Here is a 24875-nt window from a genome sequence, read left to right as displayed (position 1 = left end):
CACAGAGGGGACACATGTTTATGTATAAAAGACATGACAAAGTGGATGTTGCATAATAGGTGACCTTTAATACTTTTTAGAAAATGTTCGGGGAATACAACCTTGAAGTTTAATTTCCTATCACGTCTTAGTTTTTTCCCCTGTACAGGAGAGATGTTTGCATGAAGAATGAACTGTACTGTAGATCTTCTATTAATCTCAATCCATGCTCCATCAAGCCCTTTTGCTCAATCACTAAACAATCATTGTATACTGAATTATTTAGATAAATGATATATTCCTTAGTGTATTGGTTACTATGGCGTCACTATGATGTACTCAATTAATTATGTCATTTATGCTCTATTGATGTGGGGTATTTTCAACTTTTTCACCCACTGTTGGGAATAAAGCTCACTGCAACGATCTTTGCATGAAATGAGGTTTTAACTAGAATAGAATAGAATTGGGAGGGATGAAACCCTCTTTAATGGTCACACATGCAGAGCCCACAGCACACACAGTGAAATTTGGCCTCTGCTTTTAACCCATCCTAGTACAAGGAGTCTAGTACTAGGAGCAGTGGGCAGCTATTGTACAGCGCCCGGGGAGCAATGGGAGTGGGGGGGAAGGGGGGTGTCCGGTGCCTTGCTCAAGGGCACCACGGCAGGGCAGGAGGTGAACTGGGACCTCTCCAAGTAGAAGTCCACACTCCATATTTAGGTCTGGTCGGGGTAACTGGTTCTAATGATACATTTAAGCCTTTAAATCTTACTTACCTATTAATGTCATCGACTATTTTGCGTTATGCCTTTGAAGTCATCTTTGCTGGGCGCCTGTTTCTAGCCACAGTACTGACTTGTCTCCATTTATAGAACATGTGTCTAACTGTGCACTGATGGATATCTAAACTCTTAGAGATGATTTTGTTACCCTCTCCAGCGATATGCAAATCAACAATTCTTGATTGTACGTCTTCTGAGATCTCTTTTTTTTGCCAGGCATGGTTCACATCAGCAGATTGTGAACAGCAAATTAAAATGTTTGAGAGCTTAATCCACACTTTCACTGAATCAAACGAGGTGTGCTAACTCCTAACTCGATTAGCTTTTGTTTAAGTCTAGGGGTTCAAATACTTTTTCCAACCTACACTGTGAATGTTTAAATTAGGTTTTAAATGCGGACAAGCACAAGCAATCATTTGTGTGTAATTTGTTCAAACTGATTGTGTTCATTGATTATTGCAATTCAGATGAAGATCAGACCTTGTTTTAGCACAAATGTAAACATAAATGCAGGTTATTATACAAAGGGTTCTCTTGCCACAAAAATGTTTGGATGTCATTCATTTTGAATAAATTACTTTTTCTTGTAATGGGTTATTTGGTGGTATTTCTACTGTTAAGTAATCGGTTTCCCTCACTGACAATAAGTAGCCGAATTTACTCAATATAAAATGCAAAAAATCACCTCAAACTCGACAAACTATTTCCTTTATTAGAAAGAAATCCTCGGAGGTATGAGCCCTCAGAGAACTCTACGTTATGATGTTACATGCCATATATACAGTTATATACATAAAAGTGCAATGTCACAATGGGTAAGCTGTTTATTTATGATTAACTCTGTCATACAACTGCTGTGAGAAAATGGCATTGTTACTAATTCATGTGTTTTCTTCTGCGTCGACATGAACATTTAACAGAATGTCTGAAGTTCCTCTAAAACATTTTTAAAGGCACTTTCACAAGTACATACTACAGATGTACATACTACAGCTTAAAGCCTACACAGGGCATCACTGAGTCCTACTGTTGATAACAACATAGTGACAAAAGCACTTCATTTATTTTTACAACTGGCTTCATACTGTATCCCTGGATATTTATTCTACATCATTTGTTCTAAGTCGTTTCTACCCAGAAACAAAAATGGTCACAAAAATAATGAAAGTTAGTAAATCAGAAATGAATCATCTTTTTGATTATTATACACACAAGTCAAAAATAGTGTAATTCTGCTATTAGAAAGTGTTGTGGGTGTTATTATGCGCAGCTAGACAAACAATCCCAGGAGGACATCCACCCAGTTTGTTTTTTCTCTACAGTACTGAGGTTATTAAAAACAAAAGACATCAGGGTCGCAGTCACACAGTTGCCGCTCTGGCACAGACAGCTTTATGGGGCTACTGCATTTGAATTGAACTCTACACACACACACTGGTTGTTCATCATTGATCCTGTTTTCTGCCACATGTCAAGCATTTAGAGGTGTCATCATCCACAAATGCAGAAAATAAAGGAGGACAATACAAAAAAAAAAAGATTGACAGTCTCACCTGAACATAAAGCAGACACAAGTTAGCAGTTAGCTAACAGTTAGCTTCTGTTTCAGGACAAGCATCTGGCTTTCACGCTAACAGTCATCAGGTCCATGGCTACCGGCAGTGCTCCCGCAGGGCGTCGCCATTAGTCTATACATGGTCTATACACACGGGGCTATGAAGAACGGCTACATCATACAAGGAGGGACAACATCCATGCTGTGTACGGTCATATCTTTGGGTAGGTAAAGCCAAGCAAGGCGTAAAAGAAGCTATGACGTGTTCCACATATAGCTTTGTTTAGTATACTCTAAAGGAGATCATTTGTCATCGTTTTTCACACTTTTGTTATACAGATGCAAAGGCTTAATTTATTATTAGGCTTATTGTATGCCTGAATTAAAAAATGCATCAAACATAGTGAAGTAGTGGTTTAATCCAATAGTCATATCTCCTTCCAGGCAATATGTTCAAAAATAAATGTAAGTGAATCCCACACGGAGGTGAAGTTTCTGAAACACAGGAGATGGTATGCCTTGGCAAAAGTAAGTGTGTACGCTAGTGAAGAAAACACGCTGCTATCAGTACTATCATCTATTAACAAAGTACCGTTAAGGGTTTCAATCAGTCCAACCTTCACACCCTTTCTCTCCAGGTAGTCACAGCAACTTAATAATATGTGTGGAATCAGTTAGTAAGGCCTTTCAACCAGTTTAAAACACCTTCACTGGCTCTGCTATAGGAGAGCAAAAAGTTAAAAAAAATCATAATCTGGAGTGAGACGCCACCGCTTCAGGTTCAGTGGTAAACAGGAGCTACATGCGGCGTGTTCAAAGTTCATGAATATCTGTAAACTAAACTACCTTGTGTATATTTGTCTAAAATCATGAAGGAAGCCTCTGTGATTTGTTGTTTGAATGTCAAAACAGAAAAAAAAAGAGTTAGATAATATTAACCTAAGCATATTAACACATAACCGGAGATCTGTTAGCATACTCCTGTCCTCTTTATGATGCTTTCAAATGTATTTTCCTGTCCAGGTAATTTACACGTTCTCAGATATTATATTCTGTAAATTGATGAAGACATTGGTAGCATTTTGCAGCTCCTGGAATTCGAGAGTATTTGCTTTACATTTCCGCCTCGGAGGTCACATGGTGCAGGACTTGTCCAAAGGGTCCTGAGCAGACGTGGGTGGAGGCGGCGAGGCCTGGCTGGTCTTGGGCAGGACCATGGGCTTGGGCCTCAGGGCGGGGGGTTTGAGTTGTACCCCCATGCGGGGCGCCACCAGGGGCTTGAAGGTGCTCATGGTGTCGCTGGAGGAGCTGGTGCTGCGGCGGATGGGCGGCTCCGTGTTGGCGGTGGACCTCAGCGTGACGCCGTGGATGGGGCTGAGGGACTCGCTGGAGCTGCCCGGCGTGGGACCCCCCCCCGCTGCCCCCGGAGGTCTGCCGCTGCTCCAGGGTGTCCAGCACCACGTCGGGGGCGTGCTTGGCCGAGCTCTGTCTCTCCAGCTCGCGCAGCTCATTCAGGGCGGTGTTCATCGTCTCCTCTATGTCCTGTGGGGGAGAGAGAGAGAGGGGGTTTAGGGGGGGAGAAGAGACTGTGAGGGAGATGAGCAGCACACAGGCAAGTGGGGGGTAAAAAGGAGAGAAAACTGCCAAGACTTGAAAGTTGGAGAGGGTAGGGAACATAAAAAGCGATGTTAACAGAGGACCACAGTGACAGATTTTCAAGAAAGCATGCATTATACATGCGGAGAGTTGGCAGAGACTCAGCACAGCACCTCTCGCTCTACATGCTAATGACTTTAAACAGTGAAGGAGATGCAGAGAACACAGATTATCTGAGCATGCTCGCAGTACGCAGACAGACAGCCCAGCAAAGTGACCTCTAATTCATGCTCTGTACAAATGTAATTCATGGATTCACTATTATATTACGTATGTGACAAAAAATTACATCTACAGTCTTCCAATCTGTAGAAATGTTTGTATTAAAGGTCCCCTATGATACTTTTTTTCATTACCTTATTATAGGTCTCAGATATATACAAAACATGTCTCTGAAGCGTTTGGCTTGAAATACCAAACAGATCATGCATTGTAGCATCCCATAATCCCCTCTGTTTCATCCCTGTTTCAAAAGTGCTGATTCTCTGTCTGTTACTTTAGATGAAAATAAGGAGCCCCTCCCCACGCCCCTCAGAGATATTTGGTTAAAAAAAATTGTGCTCTAGGAGGAGATTCAGGTGATAAGGTGGGCAGGGGTTACCTTGGTTGGTTATTGGCTAATGGTTACACAAGCCAAAAAATCGTTATGACATAAAGTGGCCAAAATCTGATCAGCTCATTTTCAGACAGGTTTTTATATAAATGGATCAGGATAAAAAGTGAGCAAATCTTTTTTCCTGAAACTTTCAGAATCTCTTTACACAGAGAGGACACATGTTGATGTATAAAAGACAGGAAAAGTGGATTTTGCATTATAGGTGACCTTTAATATATATTTTGTGATATTGTGTTTTTGTGTGCCTATAACCTATGCCTATAGTAGATGTGATACTACGAGTCCCAGTGTACAGCTATGCTCCCTGCTGTGTGCCTGTGCAGCTAGCCTTTAGCGTGTAGTTAGCACACGAACACTAGCAGCCAGAGGAAGCAGAAGACTGACTAAGTGTTTACAGGGCGGGGCAGGGCTTTGATGGTGGAGGGAGCTGCGGTCGGGTCGCTGCTCGTCCCGCGCTGACCTGTGCGATGGTCTCCGGGTCCAGGGGCTTGCCACCGTGGTGGTGGAGGTGGTGGGGGTCACCGAAGGCCTTGTACTGGCCCGACGAGGTGGAGCGGCGGATCGGGGGGCTCTCCATCTTCTTCAGAGACTCGTGGCGGCTGATGTTGGTCAGGCTGCCGTGCCCGGTGCGGCGGCGGCGCTCCGGGCTGTCCATGGGGAGGTGGGACCGAGTCCGCAGCATGTCCCGCGGGCTGAAGTGGCCCAGAACTGGGGAGCCCATCTCAGGGGTCCCTCCATGTCCTCCGTGACCTCCATGTCCTCCGTGACCGTGCTGGGAGGGGTGCACCATGACATCATTGGGGCGGGCAGGGGGCCTCCGAGAGGGGGGTTCTGATCTTTTCTTGTGCCGGCTGGAATAGACGGGTGGGACAGAGCGGAAACAACAAAGCTAATTATTTATTTATTCCATACAGTTTTTGTCTTTTAACATTTTATCCCATAATGGCATATAGCTAGATATTAAACCTAGAGTTAAACCTTTTTTTTCTGCCAAGGAGGTTGTGTTCTTGGAACATTTTGTCCATCTGTGTAACATTGTGAGAAAGGGCAAATGTGCTGCCTTATATTGGAGTCAATTTCTTTTTTGAAATCTATACGTGAAAGTGTGAAAGAAAACGTGTGAAACAGAAAACAGCAATACAAAAAAAACACCTTCTTTAAACAATTCATGTTGTTACAACACTACGACTTGAAGCTCAAAACCACACAACAAGTTGTAAAAAGTACTTAAGAAATACAATTATCCAAGAGGCACATTGGCCTTGGGGAAGAACTGTGCACTCTAGTTTTTGGACTAACACAAATATAAGGCTTTCATTATTTAAGGGATGCATTTGGCTCTCATTTTGAAACTACAGTAATCCTTCAGACATGAAAATCCTCCAAACTTTAGCACAATATGTAGAAATGAATCCTTGTCATTTGGAAAAACAAAGAGTCATCAGTGGTGATGTCAGGGCTTGAAGCTTATTTACAGATCAGGTAGAGCGGAGCTGGCTCGCAGCCAGAGGAGGAGGCCAGAGGTTTTTCAGAGCTCCAAAACAGGCTGAACATGAAGGCATCAGACACTCACTGCTTCATACTCATGCTTGCTTAGCTATGTTTCTCTACAGCAGGGGTCACCAACCTTTTTTAGGGTGAGGGCTACTTTAAAAAAATAAAACAAGTCGGGGGCTACTTTTACCCCTTTTGTTGTTTTTGTTTTTTGCAGTGTATATATTTAGCACATTTTAACATCATGATATGCTTACCTTTAACCTTTGTGTGCTGTTTGGGTCTGTGGGACCCGTTTTCAGTGTTTACTAAAAGAACATGTATGCAATTTAATTATTTTAACCTGCTTTATTTGGGGGTGGACGGGCCTCACCTCCTCTAGGGGGGTCCGGGGGCATGCACCCCCGGGAAGATTATTTTTAAATGTTGAAGTGAAATGCATCAATATGGAGCACTTTGAGCACAACATGAATTGATGGATACAGCTCTCAACACTCCGATGAAAGGGAGCTGTATACTTTTCAATAATCCAAACATCTTTAGAATATGATCACAACCAATAACAAATAATTTCAACTGGTTTATTCTTATCTTAGCTTATTTTATTTATGCTTATTTTACTAATCACTCCCCTTTCAAACTGTTTTTTTTTCCTATACACATTGGAATGATATCTTACTTTATCTATATTAAATAGATAAAGGTGCTCACACACACACACACACACACACACACACACACACACACACACACACACACACACACACACACACACACACACACACACACACACACACACACACACACACACACACACACACACACACACACACACACACACACACACACACACACACACACACACACACACACACACACACACACACACACAGCCTGTGTGCTCCTCCGTGTCGATGACGGCTTGCGTTAACAAATTATAATAAACATATTTGTAAAGTGGGGGGACACAAACGGGATTTCGAAAAGAGCGGGGGACATTTCCCCCCTCTCCCAGGTGGAAATTACGTCATGCGTGTGTGTGCGTCAAGTGCAATAAATATATATGCAAGTTGCAACACACAGAGTAAAACTCTGCCCCTCATGTGTTGTATAGGCTGGCATGATAGGCTGTTCAATGGGGCTGATGTGTTGTGTAGATTCTGCCAGAAGGAAAATCAGCGGTGAGCTGCCACTCCACATTTGCTTTTCTTCCAGACTGCAACGCTGGTCCCGCAAATCAAGCAAGAACGTGATTGGTCGATATTCATTGTGGGGGTGGGGGGAGGAGGGGTGTTAGATAGATATAGAGTTGTAGTAAGTAGATAGAGTTCGCTATGATTTAGGTTTCGTTTATGCATAGGGTAGATTCTTTTATTTACATTTCCTTTTTTGTTTTGTGTATTTTATACATTTTGGATTTGCTTGGCGAGCTATTTTTAGAACACGCCCCGCGGGCGACTCACGTTGCCCCTGCGGGCGACTAAGTGCCCGCGGGCACCGTGTTGGCTACCCCTGCTCTACAGGAACATGTCTCTCCTGAAGCTTATGCACCATAGAAGGCCAATAGAACAGCACAATGTTGTCAGTATGGCTCTAATAGTTTCTCTCTCATATTTATGACTAACAGCTCTACAGTAGCTACAGATACAGGAGATGTATTGATTGATAGAAGCAGATATTATCACTTCAGTCTAAAAGCTAAATGATTGAAATCATATAGTTACCTGATAATCATGTCATGATTCTCCTTTTTCTTTTAGAATAATAATTTCTGCCATGGCAACAACTTGATACAATAAAGAAATAACATTTCAAAGATGATACACGGCAGATTAACTATTTTAATAAGGCATTATTGTTTTTGGTGAAAAAGCAGTGAATGACTTATCCTTTAATCACTTTGCTGCAAATGGCTTCATTTGGGAGTTTACGTCTGTCTAATGAACGCCCGCACAGCCATTATCATTAAGTCTTACAGACAGCTTCATCCCCGCGCTGAACTAAAAGCTGTAATGAGTACGGATATGAAGGAGCTCAGGGAATGGAACTGCAGCTCTTCAAGCAAAGCCACTGTTATCCCAACATTTCCTCTTAGAAAACTACAAATCTATATCAACCACAAAGTCTCAGAAGGTTCTTATGTAAGAATCTGAAAATATGTACCTGCTTTGCAAAACACACTAAATATTTATAAATGGGCACACAATATACTTCTTGACGGTACTTTGACTATATAACCACCACGGCCCCTAGTAGACCCCCACACAGACAACAACACAGACTATAACACTCCTTGTTGTTAACCACAAACTATGTGCAATATGTGCGATATATATATGCCGTTAATAACTGCAATATATACCTGGCGGCTAAATCCTCAGAACTGTTACAGGATGTGTTTTTTGTAAATTGTGTATATATATATATATATATATACTATAATATGTTTTTGTTATCTTTAATATTTCTTTATGCATGCTTCTTAGGTAACATTAAGCTGTCTGTGGTTCTTTTCTGCTGTAACAATGTATATGTCCCCTCTGTGGGATGAATAAAGGTATTCTGATACTAACAGCTACTGATGATAGGTTAGACAGTGGAAAATAAAGACTCATTGGTGGCTGGTGTGCCTGGCAACAGAAAAAAAAAATTGTTTTCTGACTGCAGTGAGAAATCTGGATTGGTAAACAACTGTAGGAACCACTGACAGCCTGCAGGGGGGGCAGTCTGCATACAAAACACCTGTGTGTCCAACAACAGGCCCTGCCACCTACTCTGTAAACACACTGACAGATCACCCTTTGGCTATTGGTCTATGCCTGATAATAATGTATATCACAAGGGATTCTGGGAGTTTCCTTTTGATGAAAATGAACAAAAGGATCAACTGTAGTAGGTGGTTTATAATCAAATAATAAGGCATCCCCTCCACTATAACAGTCACTAACTTAACTGCATTGTTTACTGACACTCGCTGATGCCAACGCTACGAGACCTCCTGTCTGGTGAGAATGCTACGAGTGGAAAATATCTAAATAAAGCTCAGGATCTAAATGATTCAGCACATTTGAGGATTGTTTGAATAGAAGAGCAGTCGGGCAGGGGGGGGGTGGAGATGCAGATGCAGATGAGGGTGGAAGTCACCTGGGAGCTGTTGACAGGTAGACGGCTTCATTAAGGCTCATGTGAAAAAAGACGGTTCATTGAGAAGCTCACACATTCCTGCAGTGGTGTAAATTCTGCTTCTAGTATGAATCATCAACATTTCAACAGTGAAGTGCAGGGTGGGAGTATGGCTCTGAATAAAACAGCATTTGTATTTGGCAAGGGCCGGTAGCAGACACGCTTCAAGGTCGCCTACTCCACCGGCAGAAACGCAGCGATGAAGAAGGGAGACAAAACTCTGGCTCGCCCCCAGCACCCGCTGCCAAAAAGTCTGAGGTGTGACTGGATATGTGTGTGCCATGCCTCCCTGTGCAAATACAGTATGTTCCAGTGTGACTAGCTCATACCAGCTGGGATTTAATAATTCATCTATTTCATAATACTTTGATAAAACACAGCAAGAGAAGTCCTCTAGTGACAGTGGCTGAAAGGGTGAGCTGGAGATATGGGATGACAGGAGGAGGCAGCATGTGTTTCACTGAGGATTGGGTGCTTAGTCATTTAACAGGCACATCAGATGTATGCTGTTGAATTGCAATAAGGGAAATGATTGAAAAGAACATTCTTTTTACCAATATACGTGCTTTTTAAGAGTCTGGAGTTGGTATTGACACCTAAAGCTATTTCTACATCATTTTTTCTGATTTGTTTTTTATGTCTTACATGTAGTATGTTGCATTGTTGTAGTAGCCTGGGACTTGAGATTTGTATTTTTTTTTTAAACTACCCTGTAGCTATTGTGCATATGAAAATAAAGCCTTTAAACCTTTGGCCGTTTTAGGTGACACAAAACTAAAGCCCACTCAGACAGGCAGCAGGACTGTCAGTTGTTATTGGATTGGGTTGCCTTTAATTAGATAAAGCTGATACAGAAATGTGTGCTGTTTTTACATTTTACACGGTGGGATACCTTGACAATATGGATATTGTCGAAAGAATCAAATAACCCTTATGCATTGTTGAATGCAGTTGGATATCCTAAATACCCATCTCTATATTTGCATAGTTATTCTAAGCACTTTGGTAAACATATTTGCTTTTTTTTGTTAGGTACTGTCAATTCTTATGCACAATACACATAAGAATCATCTTTTTCAAAACACATCATCAGTTCAAAATGGAAAATGTTCAGTTCTTGTGAATTGTAAAGATAATGAAAATATTCAGAAAATGCCATATTTTTCATTTTGGTCCCTTACAGTAATGGTTAATGAGATATTGCAGTCCAACAGTGCAGCTATAGAGCCGTGGGAAACCAACCTGGTGATATAGGCCTCAGAGATCCTGATGTCAGAGGGCGAGCCCAAGTCTTTCCCCGAGCATTTCTCCTCTCCGGCGTGGCCGCTGCTGGCCTCGCTGTCAGCCTTCTGACTCAGAGTGTCTGAGAAACTGTCATCTCTGAGCACAGGGACACAGAGTGACATTGAGACATGGAAAGAGCAAGTGACAGAAAAGACGAAAAAAATACTAAAAAAGACTAAATCAGCAAACCAGTCCATCTTTCATATTTGCATGGTTCTTAGATGACAGTATTTGATATCAGTTTTCTGTGAGTCAGCATGTCTCCCTTCCGCCCCCAGCCTCAAGGTCCCCAGAGTCAGATGAGTCATATTCCGGTGATATACTGTGACACGCAGATGCCCACACACAAGCCAGCTGAGTGGGTTTCAGTGAGGTGTGTGAGCAGATGCAGGTTCCTGTCAGGTGGCAGCAATCAGAGCCTCTGATGATGTGTACTATCCGACATAAAAACACACTTACTTATTGAGTGTATCCGCATGAAAGCACAGGACGAGCACCTATCCAGCCGTAAACAACATTTCGAGAAAGTTTCTGCGAGACTTCCTGTGCTGGAGTGGGTCTCTCAGATGTTTTATTCTGGGCTCTTTTATTGGACAAGTGAAGATCACAACCCTGTGTGCTCCCACACTGCTCTGCCTGCTCTGTTTAAGTAGAGAGCAGGATGTTTCTACGCAGGGGCACAACCTGTACAGCTGTAAATCCCCCCCCCCCCCCTTTCATTAACTAAGAGGACACCCCACCAGCAGTGCCCCTCATGGTGAATTATTGATAGAGGCACATTGACGGCAGGGGAAGGAACAGAAGAGGAAGGGAAGGGGATGGAATTCTAAATGGCCGTTTAGTCGGCCAGCTACTAAGTGATTGGAGTGATTTTGTTCAGGTCCTAACGAGACAGTGAATCCAGTCCATTAGGCACAAACTGTCCAAACCGCTGTATGCTCGTTATAGCTGAGAATGACTGAAGGGCTGGTTGAGCACCCTAGAGGTGGAGAAAGCTCCAAAGAGACAGCAGCGTTCAGGACAAACATGTCTTAAGGTCCTTGATGCATGAGCCGATGGCCCATAACCTCCTATAGAGGTAAATCAATAAGGACAAGTGTGTTGTTTAACCATCAGAGATCTCATCAGGGAGAGCTGTTCCTTAAAGCATATCTAAGGCTCTGATTGGAGTAAGGGGGGGAATGTTTCTTCCGTGTACCACCTGTAGGATTTTTTTTAATGATGTGATGACAAAAGACCCTCTTCACAAAGAATGATAACGTCAAATATATTGTTATAATAATCGTTTTAACTCAAGTGGATTGCAGAGTCCACGCCACAACTCTAAAGACAAACTATATTGCTGGGATTGCTTTAAAAAAACAATTTAATGAAAGACAAACAGTGACAGCCATCCCAAAACGAAGGTAAGGCAAATAAGTGTACTTACTGTAATTATAAGTGACTCACTTTTAAATGATTTATATCCTAATCTTACTTTCTTTCTCTTGGCAGCGTACAGCAGTAACAGGTGTGGCTTGTGTGTGAGGCCACAGTTTACAGTAGGGTATTGTTCATCAGGGTGGATGCTAACATTGTTGACGTGTATATTTATCCTTCTGGTCTCATTCTTGGTGTGGACGGCCCTTTAGAGTGTTGAGTCTGTGAGGCTGAAGCAAAGGTTTACTTTGAGCTAAATGCTAATATCAGCATGCTAACATGCTCAAAGTGACATGGCAGATTTTTTGCAGGAGTATTGTTAACCATGTTAAGCATGTGCAAGTTAGCGGAATATAATAGTTATAAAGAAAAAAATACATCTTTATCTTGATGTTGGTGCTAGATGAAAAAAAGAACCAAAGATAGTACAATGGCTTTCTCTCATGAGCTTGATGCTGATAGGATACATTGATTTTCACATCTTAAATGACGCTCGATGAAAACACTCACATGTCTTGGACCACGATGTACTGGTGTGGCACCAGGCCATCGATGCCGTTGTGCCGCCCCTCCCACCAGTCTTCTGACGCCCGCTGATACAGCAGCAGGGAGGCGCCCTTCTTGAAAGACAACTCTCGGGAAGAGCGCCCGACGTAGTCAAACTTGGCGATGGCTTCAATGGGCTCACCCTCTGCCAACGGAGAGAGAGGATTACACAGGTCAGGTATGTCAGACAGGGCAAAAACATCGAGTAGAGTCGGCTATTATCGCATGTGCAGACATTTTTAATGATTGACACAGGTCATATCGTATGAGATCAAAAATGTTGACTTGTTGGCTTGATTGCAGGAGAGTCACGTCTAAAACCGGCATGTTTGTGCATGAGGAGCCAGTTGGATATATTAGTATTTGTCATTAGTAACCCTGCTCTACAACGGTAGGCCCTGAGGATCTTTAGTAGGATATTTATAGGAGCTTGTGAGAGGAGATCTATATGACTCAGGGGCATGTCAGTCACTGAATGGATCATTAGGCTGGGCTGACACCGACTCAATAACTGTACCAGTAGAGCCCTGGATCAGTGACATGGCAAATTAACACGAAGAAAACTAGGCTAGAAGCTACAGAAGGTAGTATTATTATTGTTTGCTTCATAACTCTTTTTTTTATCTGCATGTATATTTTGCTGTCTTATGCTTTATGTTTATATTCTCTTTTAAATGCAATTCCTTTGACTTTTTATTTGAATTTACGGCTTCTGTTTGTGTTGTCTTTTCAATGGAATCTTAATGTCTGATGTATGTCTTTCCATTTCCTTTTAAAGCAATCTGAATTTCCATTTGTGTGATAACTATACAAACAAAAGAGTATTGTCAGTGATGGATAGAGCAGATACAATTATTATTTATTGGCAGTAATTATTCTCTCCAAGTCCATAGTTTATTAAATCCCTTTCTTATATTCATGTCAACATCTGTGATTTCTACAGCCACAGTCGACTCCTTATCAAAAAGGAACACGTCTCTGAGCCCATATGCAAGCTCTACAGCAACACCGGTCTAAAAATAGCTTTTTATTTCTCCCTCACTCCTACCTCTGCCCTCCTCCTATCTCACTTTAAGTCAGAAGGACCCCCTGAACAGACCTCAGCCTCAACTAACAGCCGCTCTCTTTATACACCGGCTAAATGGATGAAGCTTGTATCGGCTGTGAAAAGCCATCATGGTATATCTTTCACAGGAACTGGAAGTGATTCCCAGAGAGACCGCGAGAGAGAGGAAATACAGACGGAGGTTTCCTTATTTCTCCTGGTGTCAGATTCAACCTGATCTACTTCTATTATTTATTCATCTTCCAATCTTTAACTTGCCACCTTCTTAGCTTCATTTGGTTGAAAGGATTGACAGGGTGGATGTGACGTGAATTCAATAAAATGTGACAAGCAGGAATTTACTGTCAGAATTAATTTGGCTGCACTGCAGCGGACGAGGCTGTTAATAAAGTGACGGGGCCCTTTTTGGTGCAAGGGATTTCTCTTCCTTGCTTTTTTCTCCATGTCTTTCCCTAACTTCAACCAATCCATCCATTCTGTTCCGGTCTGCAAATGTTTTCCAAGGAAAACACACACACACACACACACCAACACTGCAGTGACGTGGCTGCTGCTGAACACTGACGGCTATAAACTGAAATCTTGGTGGATTTGCGCTTTCATGTTGTGTTATAATAACTGAGAATCGCTTTAGATACAACATCCAAGTTACACACAAAGAGACACACACTGCGACTGTGTGAGCTGGAGGCCTGTGGTTTAAGAGATACAAACTGTCAGATGTCTTACACAAGCCAGTGGAGCAGAGTCAGGGTGAATGTTGCTCTACTTTTTCCTACATAGATATAGGGGAGCAGAAGCCTGTTTTAAGATATGTTCAAACTCAATACAGGAGAGGGTTTAAAACCATTTCTCTTCCTCTTTCTCTCCTATCCACCCTTTTCCCTGAAGACACATATTCATCCATGGTGTTTGCAGCTACAAAGAGAGCAGGAGCCTTCATGCTGGACATGAAGAGATGAAATTGCTTTAGATGTGGCTCTTTATGGTGAAAAAAGATGACCTTTCCTCTACAATGAAGAACACTGACCTTTCACAATAACTGCATGCCTGCCTGGAGCACTTGACAACAAGGACGTCATGCTACACTCCTGCAAAGTGATAACTAATCAATGTCCTGGATAATTCACCTCTGACCTTGTTGCGGATTTACCAGCAGATAGAACATCAATGTATTGATGCTGTGCGTGAATTGCCACTCTGAAACTGGCAGTTAATCTCCAGGCGTGACAGCAGCGGTCCATGAGACTGTCATGTGGGACAACCCCGAGCAGAAATATGCTGAGGCACAATGACAGCATGCTGATGTTGAGCAGGTATAATGTTCATCCATACATAGTTTAGCAGGTTAGCATGCTTACATTTGACAGTAAGCGCGGTTAGGTGCAGCTGAGGTTGATGGAAGGTCATCATTTTCTTTAGGTATTATTTGGTTATGAAATGTAAGTATTGGCAAGATTATGTTGCTATGTGAAATGAAAAGAATAACCAACGTTGTTACAGTCAATCTAAAGAGGGACATGAATGTAGGCCAAATAACTAGAAGTAAAAATGTTGACCTCATGGTAGCGCTTGAAGTAAAAGTCAAGCGACCACATAATTAAGTAGGTACCAAACCTTCGGGACCATGCAAATTAAAAGGTCTGTACTGTAATGGTATTAAATGAGGGGCGAAAACTGGCCCACGTTTTATAATGCAACTGACCTCACATAATCTTTATCATGTGCAAAATATCACACGAAAACTTTGACCATATGGTGGCGATTAAGGAACAAATTAGAACATGATTAAAGTCTGTAGGTTTAATCCTCTGGGAACCATACATGTCTGTACAGTCGTTCATGGTAAATAAAAGGCCTGTAATTGTAATACGTGAGTTGCATATACTAAGGCTAAGCTCTATTCTGACACAATCTATATCATCCACATTTACCTCTATGATATAACAATCATTGATCTTAGCATTTACTTCGTTGCATTCTCGTTGTAAATCATTTTGCCAGAGAGGGATACTTTAATGCCTCCGCCTGTCCGTCTTGTGTCCACTTACTTTAAGGGCAAAGAGGGCAAACACATTTTGAGCCTTGAGAAGAGACTATTTCTGTGTCAAGTGCTGGTAAGCAAACAGGAAAAGTGGTTTCCTTGTGTGTCTGAATCCAAATGAGGTCATGGGGATTTAAAAATAACTGACGACAATAACTTGACCACAGTTCAAGACTCCGCAGGGAGGGACTGGATTCAGTGAGGACATCCTCCCCGTCCGCTCAGAGAAGCTTTTGGAACAAAACCATGGTAGCAAGGGATTTCTGGAAAACATAATCCTCTATTAATTACTCAAAGAGTTGATAGCTGCCATCTGTGTTTTGCTGTGGGAATCTTTAGAAGTTTCCTCTAATCAGATGTCCCTTTTTATAAAGGACATCCAGTTGATGACTTTCATTTGGAAGCAGTGATGAACAGCTGATGTAGTGAGATCAGATCAACCAGATTTTCATACTACGTCAATGGAGCCTGATGACGTGTGGTGACAAGGGAGCCCCTAAAGATCATCTCAGGGTGTCAAAGGAGACAGGATTTGGGCACTTGTTACCATGGAAACAGGTCTAGGGGAAGTCTGCTTCTAAGATATGAAGCTTGGGCTCTCTTGTCATAGCTGCAGCTTTATTGTGTTTTTCTGCTTTTGCACAGCCGTGAATGATCCCGGTTGATATTTTGGTTTCAACCAACTCACTCATTATTTGATTCAGATCGAACTATTTCTAATTATTTCAATCAAACGAATAGAAAACATGTAAGATTACATAAATGCACAGTATCCCACCATGTCTAAGAGTCTAGACATGTCTAAGTCTTTTGTGAGTTTGTTTTTTCATCATATTTCTCTTGGACATGGAAATGTAGTTAAATGTAGAGAAAACACAGACGTTTATAATTTGGAACGTTATTTTAAACCTGGAACTTTTGACACACACTCCATACATTTTCCATTATTTTACGGAAACCAAGGTAGTTGACCTTTTTAACCCAAGAATGTGACCCTAAGAAAACAAAGCTTCTCTCCCAAAAGGGGTCCAGTTAGTGTTGACCACCCTGGATTTGAATAGGGGGATGTGGAAGTGTCCCAAGGCCTCGAGGGAGAAGCAGAATCATTAGAATATGAATGGCTGTCCATCACTGTGAGCCCAGTTCCCCGGCCCTTCAAGGATACAGCGACTGAAAGGCAGGATTAGCTGCTGGATTCAACCCTCCCAAGACCAAGGACAGGGGAGAGTTTATACAGATTCATTCTATGATTGAGTAAGTGTTCAGGCGTGATAATGAAGTTTAATTCATGTGATGTTCATAAATGATACTGATCACAATACGGATGGAAAACAATGGTGCAAAATGACATCATTACATACATATTGAAGTAGTGTGTTGTTGTATGACATTCATACAGATATGTTTGTTACTCACCGTCCTCGCTGGTGTGTGTTTCTGTCCCTCCCTCATTTTCCACTTCCTCCAGGGCTCCGTGCTCGCTGTAGGGGCTTTCACTGTGGGGGGGGACAACATGCAAATGGTCAGAGTCACAGCCAAGGCAGCGCAGGGATTAAGGGACAGTTTCAAAACAGACACAGAGCCTGAAGGTTGTTTGAAGACACCATATCTTCTAATTCACTTTTAACATAGGACTTTGTTTGAATCCCAACGATCAAATCTAATTTCAGTGAAGATGACAGGGTAAGACAAGTATTAAAGGTCCCATGTCATGGCCATTTCTACTGATCATAATTCCATAACACTTTTCTGTGTTAGAGTTTTACTCGCTACAGGGTGTACTTTGAGGGTTTGTGACTCTGCAGACCGTTTACATGCAGAAAAACCTTCATAACACACAAGGGGACGGGTAATAACTGGAAAAGCATGACATGGGACCTTTAAGACCAACAGGAAGAGGCAAAGAACCTCTATCTGTGGTTGGGCCTCTTTTTTCTAAATGGTGATCTTCTGGCATCGTGCTGTGAGAGCTGGCTGGTAATGCCACACACACAGATTAGCTCAGTGTCTTCTCCCATGCTAACATGTCACCAGCCACCTCCTCTTCTACAAGAAAGGGAGGCAGCCAAGACAACAAATCTCCCCAGGGCATCATGTGTGTTGCGGGGGGAACATGGAGGTGCTTTAGACGGGTGATTAGCTCTAGCTAAATCCCTGTCAGCCTGTGGTAAAATGGGGCATAACAACTGGGGAAACAGAAATAAGTGAAAAGTACTGCTTACAGATTTAGCGTTGGGAAAGTGACTCAGGTTTGACTCAGCTCTGTTTGACCCCAGTATGTGCTGCAATTCCAAAAGTCATAATTTCCCAGCCAGATTATTATTTTTTCCCCTGCATTTTGGGGAAAATTGATTGATTGTTTTAGCCCGTCTTACCTACAAAATAGTCCATGACCTAAAGTTAGCACTGAAACATGCTTGACCATGTCATGTTCCTTAACCACAGACACATAATTGGTGAGTGTAATTACTCAAATTAGCTCCGCTGACATACTACTGACACAGCTGCTGCGTTGTAAGCCGATGCATACCTGCTTGATGTGTGAGCACCTAATGAAGGAGGTTTGGCTGCGTGCCTTTGTTCCATTCACGGAAAGAAATGGAATAAGAAAATCACCAGCCTCTGTCTGACTCTACATGTTGTTTAGGAAATCTATGCAGCTGCAGGAACTGATCTCATCAGAATGCTTTCCACATTCTCTTTTAATCCTGGATAACCTACAACTTGACGTTCATACAGTGGCGACAAGAGGCCCTAGTAGTGACAGTGTGTGCTTTGTAGCTCAGACATCAAAAGTTGATTTGAACCATGGCTCCATAATACTGACTAGCTAACCTTTTGCACATTTATATAACATTATAAAGCAACCAATACCATATATATGGACCCTAGCCACATTTCAGCTTGCTGGTTATCCTTAACTTAGCTTATGCCGCAGAAAGCTAAGAAAGCTAAATTCAACACCCTTTGTCGTTTTACATAAATTAGTATCATAGATCACATTAGCTGGTAAAGTAATTTGGAAAGCTAACCTACTATTGGTTCCACTCAGATGCTACTTTGCTAGTGATAACATTAGCGAGCAAGCAAGCTAAGGTTAGCCAGCTAGCTGCAACTTAGCTATACCGCATTAGCTATACCGCACCTGGCATTTGCTGCCTTGTTAGGATAAAGTAAGGTAGAAAACGGCTAGCAAGCCAATTCACCAGCCAGACCAGCACATGGTGATGAATTAGCTTTCGTCTCCAACTTAATACAGTATTATGCTAAGTTAGCTACACACTGTTTAAACTTCTCATCCTTAGAATATCCGTAGCAAAACCGCCACAGGCCTCCATAGAAGTAAGTCCACAGGCTGTTATAGGCAACGGAGAAAGTTGAGGAGGATCTCAGTTTAAATATTAAAGTCAAGTCTGTTAAAAAAAAACGTGGAACACAAAGCAATTAAAACATGTTTAACGTTTCCTAGAGTGCCTTTAATCAATAGCAATACCAGCTAAATGCATCATTGCTCACCAATAGTCTCCTCCAGCCATACACTTCTCATAGATGGGCCCCTCCAGTTCTTTGGCATCAGGAAAGATGTTCTCATTGTGGATGATGATGGTCTTGACAATCTCGTTGACGTGGGCCTGGCAGGAGACCTGGTCCTGGGTTTCTGGTGTGGGCATTAGCGTGGGGCCGAAACATATTGCCAGGTTGTACGGGTCCATCATGTTCTCATCACTGTACTGGGACACGCTGAAGAGGGGAGGGTGGATGTAAGAGGGTAGGAAAGGATAGATGGGGACAAGGAGACCAAGTTAAGGCAGATTGAGAGGATACAGCACCGGGGAAAGTATTTCAGATAGAATCATGACCGACAGCTGTGAATGCTTTTTAAAATGACATTTCATAAAGAGGAAGCAATCCTTAGGAAGTGAAGTAAAGGATGGTTTTACTGATAAGTATCCATAAACCTACTGGTTGAGGAAGGCGAAGAGGTAGCGCATGACGATGAGGACTGATCTGGGAATGGTCAGGAGGATCTTACGGATGTACAGCGCCCTCTCGTACAGGCTCTCTATTCCTATAGAAGCAACAAAAGAGAGGTCAGTAATGTCAGTACAGTTATATAAGTAGAAAATATTAGCAAATGAACAAAGCCCTCTTTTTCCATCCATTTGCCTCAGCTACAATTCAAATGCACCACATCATCTACCTGAAGATGTTCATTTTTACCACGCAATATATGAGCATATAAACAATACAGAATATTGAAGCTGAGCCTTTTACTTATCAGAATAAATGTACGTCTCTGGATGACCAACAAGGATTTATAATTGAAGTGCAATGTAAAATGTGTATGTGTATGTGTGCGCGCGTGTGTAGAGGCCACAGGAAATGTATCAACTCTGATGACCTTGATCTCAGCCTGTGTTTCACTGCCGACACCAAAAGGAAGAGGAAGAGGAAAAGAAGGAGGAAGTGCTTTTCTGTTTGCACCTGACGACGGGGCGCCCAGTTTTCATTCCTGCTCTAGAGGAATACAGTATCTCTTTTTAAATCATTTCGTCAAGTTCTGTTATTCACTAACCCTACCAACAAAGTGACTTTTTCTAAAAACATAATTATTGTAGGAACAATTGTAACTTTAAAAACAAAAACAAAGCATGTTCAATCCTTTCCCTTTATCAACAGGGTTGACTGTGAACCTTTATGTCTTTCATTACTATCTCATTTGTTCCGCTGTGGCGCTTGAAGCAGCCTATTTTATTTGGCTGGGCTGGGGCTCTGCTGGGTGCTAAAAATAGCGCTGTCACCCTCCAGCCACTTTGTGCCATCTGGGATTTGAGCTTCTGGGCTACTTGTGATGTATTTCATTTTTCATGAATACCTAACTAGGATTCTGAAAGGCTCCTGAGCACTTCAGAAGATCTTATTCAGAGACCTACTCCAGTGTACACTTATACATCAACCTGGAAACACACACGCGAGAACACCCACGTGAAACATCCCTGCTGCTAATTCCCAAAGGAAAAATATTAGTAGCTGCAGTAAGCTGCTGTGTTGGGAAAAAAAACGTCAACTGATAGCAGTTAAAAGGAAAAACGTTCTTGTAGATGGTCGGAGCTTCTTCGCATGGAATAAGCAGATCATTTTTAATATGAAGCCTGCCGGGCGTTCTGCCCACACTGCAATCACTGGCATGTTGAGCTGGGGAATGTAAACAGGGAATCCCCATCACTCACGCTGTGTAAAAATACACCCAGGAAACACTTTGCACACTTGCCAGTACACTAAAGCCTGCATGAAGATAAAAGCACACACTCACATGGTCTACACAAAGCTGCACCAGGCATTGCAGCACACGCTTTGCCCATGTGACTCGATGCATGTTCAATTGTTCTTTAACAGAGCCTAAAGCGCCCCCTAATGTCTTAAAAGATGAGAAAAGGCCACACAAAGAGCTGACTTGTCTTTAAACTGACTCACAGCAGAATGACTGGGGCTATTCTTCTGTTGACCTCAGTGTACAGTAGATTCAGCTCTGGATTCAAACGCCGCTCAGTGCTGCAGACATTTAACATTCCACTGCGATCTGGAAGCATGGCCAGCTTTATGCCACTTACGATGGATAATTTCCTTCTCAGTACTCGACCAAATATCACGGAGTTGTAATAAAACAAAGTGCCAAGGAGAAGGAGAAGTCAGAGCCATTCTGCTGACAAAATACTGCAGTCAGTGGGAATTATGCTAACGATGCTAGCTAATAAGATTACTACAAAGTAAAACATATCCAGGAATATAAGCAAGCATTAATCTTCACAATAATAGACATATATATAAACAAACAGAGAATATGTACTCTTCATTCCTTCAGCTCGTAGATAGGAAATTGTGGGAAATGACTGTAGTTTTATGTTTACGGTTATGATTAAAAGTGCGACTTGTTTAATTTCAAACCTGTTTTTTTTATAGTTTCTTACTTTAAAAAGGGGTCCATGTGCTGGTGACAAGTGTACATTTAAGTCCATCAAAAATGCTCTAATTTATGGGCAATCTTGGGAATAAAACATATGTGTATTTTAATTAAAGTTAAGGACTCAAAATTGTGCTTGAGAAAAACTTTTTTCGTTGGTTTTTTTCACATATGTGCTGTAAACTATAAGTTAATTTGAAAGACAGATTCCATCTAAGTGAGATTAATGACCCACTTGAAAAACAGTATAATAACAGTTGTTATGATAAGATCATTACAAAGAGATGCACTCAGAAAATAAACGACATGTCTGATACAAAGCAAAAGTGTTGTTTCTTACTGATGCAAGACAGCAGATCATTGAACCTCTCTTTGGGGAAAAGAGGGTTCTCCAGACCACGGAAGTAAAGTTTGAGAACGCCGGCCACCGAGTTGATGTCATGATTGTTATCATCGTCCGCCAGGGGGTCATTTCCTAAGACACAGACAAATGATATCCTCAATTATTGAGAATGCACAGGACTGAGGTGTGAAATATGTCTAAATTACAATTAGCCCACTGGCTTAATATGTTCCATAGATTGTGTAATGATTTGTTATAACGTACCTCTTTCAAACGAGTTCTTGATGTCATTGACTTCCAGATGGGATCCAGATACGCGAAATATTCCTTGATGTTGAAGGCCTGAAAGGAAATAAACAAGGGCAGACGGTAAGGAAGACAGAGTGTACACGACAGATACTCAATGTGATCATAAGTCTACTTACAGAAAGAAAGAGACCCTCACTCAGCAAATAAAGCTTACTTTAGTTGGACCTAAAAAGCACATCCTCCCTGTTAAGCCCCCTCACTTTTCTAATTAAAGATAATTAATGAGTCAGGGAGGCTGCAATCAAGCTTTACTCAAGTGTCTTCCAGCAGGGATTAGGACTTAATAAGGGGAAGGGTCAAGGGTGAGGAGGAAGCATGATTAGTCGGCCGTTTGTCACTTTTAAATGTGTACGTCATTACTTGTTCCCTATATAAGATGCAGTGCCTGTAAACCATGAAATCTCACTTCTGTCACATATTTAATGCTAAAAGAGTCTCCATTTTTCTTGTGTATCTTTTTTCCAATTTGGCTTGAAAATAAAATTGTTTTGCATCACTTGTGAAAGGCTCAGCTGTCTGTCTGTTTGTCTCATGGTACGTTTGAGAAACTGGGTGTAAAAAGGCAGCGCAGCTGTAAACAGGATGGAATCTGCATTTTCCCATGACTGAACACAGTGGAGCCCCAACATGAAAAACGATGTACACACCCAAACAATTAATGCCTGGGATTCACTTGAAGTCCCCTTTAACCAAAGTCAGACAGATTTGGAGATGAAGATGCTGGTTTATGAGAAGAATCCATAAATACTGTCATCAAGTTATGGTTGCATATCTGTCGTGACAAACGTGTTTATACACAACATCCAACTCACCATACAAATTTATGCAGCGAATACAGCTTTCAACCACGCGGGGGATAGCTTGTCCAGAGTCCTATGTAGGCAAAGTGAACAAAAACACCCAAATGTCAGATCATGTATAATGTGCTGTTTGTATAACATGTACAACAGCTAGAGCCCGACAGATACAACCGGCGTTTCAGATGTTATCGAGATCAATAATTGAGAAAATATAAATAAATCAAATACAATCTGGTAGATTTATCAATGTAAATATTTAAAAAAAAGAGTTCTACATGTACTTCTTTTAAATAAACATGAAAAGTAAATATAAGATAATGCTTAACGTTAATCAGTAAATATACAGATAATATCAATTTGCTGAAATATCTGTCGGGCTCTGAAAGAAACTGGTTAATGTGAATTTAAAAACATGCACACCCAGAGTAAGTGAAGGCGGTATTTATATAAAAAGGGAGGGTCACCATTTTGTGATCTTACTGAGACAGATTGAGTTGACATTTCCAGCTATTTGTTCATGCCCAGTCTCCCATAATAACTCACTGAGCATAAAAATATAATCCACAGCAAACTTGTTGTTAACACATTTCAACTGGCCTCTAGTGTTGCTAAATATACTATGTGTTTTGTTATTCTAGCAATCAAGTGCACCCTGTGTTTAAATTGAGGAGAGCTTATCTAAAGAGCCACACACTCAGTATGGAGCTCGGGGCAGGAGTGGTGAGATGAGAAGAGCAGCGTGGTCTCCTTCAGGGAAAACACTCTCCTCTCGCTGCTCAGACGCTGACTGTTCTGCTGTGGTGCCAGCTGATCCCACGGCTCCGTGCTGGACAGGAACTCAGTACATGCTTTTAATGATACAGTGGATCTGTTTACAGTCCTCAGGGGTAAACGCACGGTCCCGACACAGCGACCATGCCAAAATCAACAATCATCTATTGTCAGAGTGGGCAGAGAGTCTGGTGCAGCAGGATTATGTAATACTATCTCTTTGGGTATGCGAGACTGGGGATGACTGCTTTATATCACATCGATTTCATACCGATTTTGCAATGGGATGTGGTTCATGCTGGGAAACACAATTTAAACTAAGATCAGCAAAATCAGTTTAGAGGAAAAGGTCCCCTATCTATTTCCCACTTGCTTGAAGAGCCAATTACTGCCTTCTCTCCATTATAATGGAACTAAAACACATTTGAAAAACTCAAAAGTAATGACTCTTTTTAGAAATCATGAGCCGGTTACTCAAGGTTATCCACAGACCTTGTTGTGAGCAGTTTGAACTGATATCAAAAACAATCTAGATTGACAAAAAACACTACAAGTAAGTGGAAATTATACATTTTCGATTGTGGTGTCCTGTTAAGGATAAAAGCTTCAATTCAGTCTGTCTCAGTCTTCTCACAGATGTCAGGTTATGTATACAAGATATAGACAAACACAAACACAGTAAGATATACAAATTGTGTTAGAGCAGGACAGATAAAGAAAATGAGCGCAGGAAAGCAGCATGGGCTCCCCAAGGTGCTTCAAGGTACCTGATGTCGAGCGTGTGAGTTCCTTCGTCCGCGGCTATAGAGAATTGTCGCAGAGAAACAGAAAGAGAGAGAAAAGCAAGACCCAGATTAGGACCACAGCAGCTGCCCACCAAAGCTTTTGCTAAGAGCGCACCCTCATTCCCCTCTGTGCATCACACCCATAAGGAAACAATGAGAAGTGGACAGGCAGGACCGGACGCGGCCACCTATGAGAGGCAGAGAAGAGGCCCGAGGAGGGAGGCAGGGCACCTTATCAGTCTGCCATCTGCTCCCTGACTGCCAGTCACCCTGCTGTT

At 41.9% G+C, this 24875-nt stretch overlaps 1 protein-coding gene across 1 annotated transcript in view; it reads right to left on the bottom strand.

Annotated features, from left to right (window-relative positions):
- Window positions 1-1455: 1455 nt before the first annotated feature.
- Window positions 1456-24875, bottom strand: part of srgap1a (SLIT-ROBO Rho GTPase activating protein 1a) — an 84801-nt gene continuing 61381 nt past the window's right edge. Inside the window, 12 exon segments of the mRNA XM_034141260.1 lie at window positions 1456-3743; window positions 3745-3861; window positions 5052-5442; window positions 10511-10648; window positions 12482-12662; window positions 17044-17123; window positions 19144-19368; window positions 19591-19696; window positions 21930-22064; window positions 22197-22274; window positions 23054-23114; window positions 24580-24613. Coding sequence (XP_033997151.1) covers window positions 3453-3743; window positions 3745-3861; window positions 5052-5442; window positions 10511-10648; window positions 12482-12662; window positions 17044-17123; window positions 19144-19368; window positions 19591-19696; window positions 21930-22064; window positions 22197-22274; window positions 23054-23114; window positions 24580-24613 — 1837 coding nt within the window. The 3' untranslated portion in view covers window positions 1456-3452.

Source organism: Trematomus bernacchii, unplaced genomic scaffold, assembly GCF_902827165.1.
Source record: "Trematomus bernacchii unplaced genomic scaffold, fTreBer1.1, whole genome shotgun sequence".
In the NCBI taxonomy this organism is placed as follows: domain Eukaryota; kingdom Metazoa; phylum Chordata; class Actinopteri; order Perciformes; family Nototheniidae; genus Trematomus; species Trematomus bernacchii.
Note: the sequence above shows the minus strand (reverse complement) of the source record. Positions and strands in the feature narration are given on the sequence as shown.